Raw genomic sequence first — 5,828 nt, forward strand, 5'->3', positions numbered from 1 at the left:
TCGTCTTCCTAGAGCTGCCGGCACAGACGGACCGTGTTGCGCAGCGTGGAGTGAAAGGATCCTGCCCTGTTTTAACCCCTCGCAGCCCTACGAACTCCTTGAGCAGCGGTGGTGCGAGCTTTTTGAGCAACCCAGCACAGAACGCCTTGATGTTTCCAAGTGCCACCACGTCCTTGTCAGATAAATTCCCCTCATGCTGCTGTGATGCAATTGCACCAGCGTCCGATGCATTACCGCCATGTAATAGTGCAAAAGTTCCGAGGTGAAATTTAATCAATAGTTGAATGTGAAGTTTGATAGGATATTCTTCGTTGGTGCAACATATAGTGCAAATGGCACATACTAGTTCTTTGATGATAATATAAAGTTCCAAGTCCCACACACATCAAATTATGCCCTCTGCTTATTCATGTGAAGTACATACTTGTCAACCGTGCATGCATGCAGACATGCACGGCCAGTACACAACAGTCGCCATATGCATGCAAGAAGCGTTTTACTTCTTGCACACGACACCCTTGCCGTCCATGCCACTGGCACAGGTGACAGCAGAGAGCTCAGATAGCACCGCGGCTCCGTCGTTTCCACGGCTGACTCCATAGCGCGCCACGCTGCAGTCGGCGGCGAACAGGCTGGAGGTGGTGAAGGTGGCATCTCCTCCCATGGTGGGCATGGAGGCCCTCACGTCGAAATGGTTGACGTAGTCGGAGCGGTACGTCTGTCCGACCACACCGTGGACGTCGTCGGTGAGCGCGTCGAACTTGAACGCCAGCTCGAGGTGCGCGAGGCAGTCGTCGGCGGTGACGCCGTAACGGTGCACCCTCGAATCCTCCTCGGTGATGGGCACGGCGTTGGCCCTGACGCTGAACTTTCCGTGGAGGGCGACGAGCACGCCATTGGCCCCCTTGGTGCGGGTCACAGACAGCTCGGGGACGCGGCTGGAGGTCCACTTGGCGCCTTCGACCAGGTCGGCGGGGAGGTACACGGGCTCGCCGTCCAGGATGATCTCTAGATGCTCGACAGCGTCGTCCCAGGTGCCGGTCTTCCTGGCGCCGAGGTAGAGGCGGTGGCCGTCGAAGAGCACGGCGATGGCCTGGATCCAGGTGAAGTCCCGGGACATGCCGCTGTGGCCGCTCTTGCCGATGAAGTGTGCGTTGATGTGAAGGTCACGGTCGGAGACGACGCAGAAGTCGGCGTCCCTGCGTCCGTGGAAGTAGAAGGCGTTGCCGTCACCGCCTATGAACCGCGGGTCGCCGCACGCCCCCGGGGTGTTGCACACTGATGGAACGCATGAGCCACAACCATTATTAGCCAAAAAAATCAAGCGTTACTATAGTTGTACCTGCAGAGTTGAGACATGGAGTGCTCACCGCAGACGGGTTTGCATGATTTGCAGTCGGCGTAGCAGGACTGGGGGCAGTTGGCGGGGCAGTCCATCCTCTGGTTGGAGCAGTAGGGGTTTACCCTGGGACTCTCACTGCACTTGACGCTTATCGGATTCGGCTTCGGCTTCGGGCCATTGGCATTGGGTGGCCGTGGCTTGGATTGCGCGGTGGCGGCCCCCGCGGCGGCGAGAAGGACGACAGCCGCTAAAGCCAGCACGACTCCCAGACGCCTCGCCATTGCGAACGCCATCACGCTGTCACTAGTTACTATCACGGTGCTTTTGTTGCTGATCGATTATTGATGGAAGTTGAATGGGTACGTTTGTATGCATGGCTCCTTGGCAATTTATAGGGCGATCGATCGATCGAGTTGACACCAATCTATCTTACTTGGTAAATGTCGCTTGTCAACGCCGCTCGCTTGAAGCGGAAAAGACTTCACTTTGCGTGCACAGGTACATACGTAGCTCCTGTCTTATATACATGCAATGTAGGTATATAAGTACAGTACACTCTGTGTACTAGCGTAGCAGGTTTTCAGGGCAACATTGCCAGGATGCAACTTAATCTTCAAGGAAAGATGCCAAAACATGTGCTTAGCAGCCTGCTAAAGGAAGCGATCCGCAGCGTTTCGCCGTCCTTGATTACAATATACATATCTCGTACCCTTTTACTCTCTTCTTGTCCTATTCATTTTGTTGCATCATTCTTGGACGAAGTCAAATTTCAAGAATCTGGAAAAGCTTGTTTATGCATCTAGCGATGACTATAAGCACTGAATCGAGTCGAAAGAGTGTCATCATCATGCCTCTCTCCTACCAGAGCCGAACGACTACGTATTGATTAGCATAATCATTCCGTCCAATCATTCAGAGGTAAATGCAGACCTGTGATTTGTTGCACTTCTATTATGTCTTAGTAGATCTCTTTTTGTCCTATGGTGATTGGTGATCTTTTAAGATTGATTTGAATTGTATGTTATGAACTTATGATATGTTGCTATCCTTTGGTGTCCAATATATAAGCGTGCATGTATGTGGACCATACTTCAGAGTTAGTAGTATGTTGAGATAGAGTGAAAAATGTTAACGAGTCTAAGTATAGGAGTTGATGCATATGGTTGGGTTTTATCTTAATAAATTATTAGTTGTTGTGGATGTTGGCTAAGGGCACTTTCCAATGCTGAACCGCAAACCGTACACCGCATCCATCCGCAGACAGAAGGGGACTAGCCCACGGACAAGGATACGGGAGCCGGCCATCCAATACTTTGCACTATATTTCTGTCAATTATAAGCGGAATTTCAAATTCAAATACGCCTGATTCATAGTGCGCGCCGGATCACACCAGTGCTGGATCGCATCATCGGCCGATCACAACAAAAAACAGGCAAATATGCTTAGTTTTTACATGCCCGATCATACAAAAATAATATCAGTCCAGCAGTTCATGTAAAAGATTGGACTTCCAGCCCCACCGGACTGGCAATCCGAGCCTCTATGCTCATTCTGTCGTCGCTGTTGTGTAGGCCGCCTCTGCCTCCACCTCCACCGCCTTCGCCGCCGCCTCCTTCTCGACCGCCTCCGAGTCCTCTTGCTCTGCCCTCTCCAACTCATCCTTCTGCCGCTGCAACATCTTGAAACAGACGGCTTGCACGGTCATTCTTACTACAAATGATCTACACAACAATGCATGTCCGACTACAAATGATCTACAAAACAATGCATACATATCCAGCTACAGATAAGTTACACAACAATGCATTTTTGGCTACAAGTGATCTACAAAATAATGCATACATATCCAGCTACAGATGACCAACAACCATGCATATCCGGCTACAAAAGATCTACACAACAGTGCATACATATCCGGCTACACAAGGTCTACACAACAATGCATACATACACGGCTACGAATGATCAAAAAAACTATGCATATCCGGCTACAAATGATTTACAAAACAATATATTATATCCGTCTATAAAACTATGCATATCCGTCTACAAATGATCTACAAAACAATGCATACATATCCGACTACAAACTATGGATATCCGGCAAGCGATGTACACATATTTAACAAAATAGACGCTCGGTGGTTTGCGCACCACTAGGCCACCTTGCGATGAGTTGCCTCAAGTGGCCACAATATTTCGACATGCCTCTTGGATGGTGTACCATCGATGGTTGAGGGACTTTAATTCATGGTTGCGGATGACCGCGTCAGAGTAGGGTGCGAAATGCTTGTGTTCGTCGAACCAAGTGTGAATGTTGGCCCAAAAGGTTGTGCCCTTTTGCTCAATGTCATGAATCGGATCGAGGCTAGTAACCAACCATGCATCGCACAACAGCTCGTCCTCTCGCATGATGAAGCTTTCTCTTCTACCCCTCTTCTTTGAATCGCCACCCAAATCATCTGAATCATCGTCAACGCCGTCCTCCTCCACCCGTTGTCCGGCTGTAACATCCCAAATTTTCAATTTGGAATGTTATACATAGATCATTCCTGCATATCATATTTTTTGCTGCATTTCGTTTTGTGATCCTCAAAATCCTAAGCAACTCAAGGACCCTCGGAGAGAGTTGGGGATTTCCCTGTTTCCATATTTGAGTTTTATCAAATATTGAAACGAGGATTTTTGGTTTTAATTATTTTTCTCTCCAAAAATATTTCATATTAAAATATATGAGAGGAGACAATATGACTTCTCCAAAATAAATGAAATATTGGAGGAAAAATATTAAAATCAAATATTTGATTTTATTTGGAGTTTATTGCTATTTTATTTGAATTAAATAATTGCACGTTTTTCAAAGTTGCATTTTAGGGCCAAGAAAATGTTCATCTTGTTCTAAATATTTTATTTAGACGGTGAAAATTTATTTTGGCATTTTAAGATTTTTATTTTATTTTCTAGGATTTATTTAATTTTCGGCGAAATTATTTAAAAAAAATCTCCAGCGCCCGACTGGGCCGAACCCAGCCGAGCCGACCCACCTCCCCGCGCCTCGTCTCCCTCCAGGAGACCGGGAGGCCGCCGCCGCCCGAAGCCGACTCCGGCCGGGACTCTCCCGCGCCGCCTTGCCCCCTCCCCCAAGCAAGCCCCCTCCTTTATATACGCCGCCCCCGCCCCCGACTCCACCACCACCCGAGACGCCTGCCCCGCCGCCTAGCCCCACGCGCCGCCGCCTCTTGCAGCCGCCGCCGCCAAGCGTTGCGCCTCGCCTGCCGCGCCGCACCTCCCCGCCGCCGCCCCGCAGCCCCACCCGGACCCCGCGGAGACCGCCGGACCTCGCCGGAGCCCCGCGCGCCAAGGTAGTCGCCTCGTCGCCGCCGGTTTTGAGAGAAAAACCGATCCTTTTTTTAGAAAACCCTAGGTTTTTTAGAATAGATCAGTTTTTTCGGTTTAGTTTATTTAGCGGACGTTCGTCCGTACGTTCGTTTTAACGAACGATGTTCACTCGTTAAACGCAGACAGCGAACGTTCGTTCGTTAGCCTGTTTGTCAGTTTTTCTTTTTCTCGGATTTTCCGCGATTATTCTCGATCGTGATTTCTGATCCGATTGTCGTTTTAGTTTATCTTTTCGCTCGTTTATCGGAATCAGGCGATTCAAGCGCCTAGATCTTCGTCTCGAAACCCTCTTTGTATTTAATCAACTTGAACAAGATTTTGGTACTGTAAAATTTGACTTTAGCCCAGATTAGTAATCGGATCTTGTTTCTCTCGCAATTTGAGTTTTGTTGCTCCGTTTGATTTGATTCTTTTTGCAAATCGGAATTCTTAAGTTGAACTTTCTGGTTAGATCTCTTATTTGAGTTTTACCCGTGTTTCTTTGCTTGATTGCTTATGCATGCTATTGTTTGTTTACGATAGAACACCCGGAGTGTGAAGCGTGCTACTACGAGTCTATAGGTTTTGCGGATCATCAGCAAGGCAAGTAACACTTTGATCATACTCTTTTCATACCCGGTTTTATGCATTAGTTTCAACCCTCACACATTGCATGGTTAGGACTTGTTAACATATGGGTTGGGAAGCAGTTGATGAGGTAGAACCTATTTCCCTGTTATTATCAAACCCTTGGGAGTTACTTCTATGTACTGCTTATATTGCTATGCTATGCTCGTAGATGTGGTTTGGGCGAGTGAATCCATGACAGATGTGAGATTTTTAATTAATGGTACAACTTAAGGTGGCAACTTAAATACACATCTGGGTAGATTGTTTGTTGGGCACCTGGAGAATCCAGTGTTGTCCTAGGATATCCTGGAGTACCTTTGTGATAATCCTAAGGTCCTCCACCCAGGCTCAAAGGGAACTGAGATATTTCATGCTAGAAACTTCCGTGTGCAGCCACAAGCTATTATGGGCTCTAGCATAGTTGAGTAAGTTGCGTGAAGCTCTTGAAGAGATAGACTAGCAGGTAGTGGGTTGTAG

General features: G+C 48.0%; 1 protein-coding gene across 1 annotated transcript; it reads right to left on the reverse strand.

Annotated features, from left to right (window-relative positions):
- Positions 1–307: 307 nt before the first annotated feature.
- On the reverse strand, positions 308–1,693 carry LOC123185958 (uncharacterized). Its single transcript, XM_044597763.1, has 2 exons — positions 1,371–1,693; positions 308–1,278 (listed from the first exon to the last, which is right to left on the reverse strand). The coding sequence occupies exons 1-2, from the start codon at positions 1,633–1,635 to the stop codon at positions 497–499; spliced, it is 1,047 nt and encodes a 348-aa protein (XP_044453698.1). The 5' UTR covers positions 1,636–1,693; the 3' UTR covers positions 308–496.
- Positions 1,694–5,828: the final 4,135 nt, after the last annotated feature.

This window comes from Triticum aestivum, chromosome 2A (genome assembly GCF_018294505.1).
Source record: "Triticum aestivum cultivar Chinese Spring chromosome 2A, IWGSC CS RefSeq v2.1, whole genome shotgun sequence".
In the NCBI taxonomy this organism is placed as follows: domain Eukaryota; kingdom Viridiplantae; phylum Streptophyta; class Magnoliopsida; order Poales; family Poaceae; genus Triticum; species Triticum aestivum.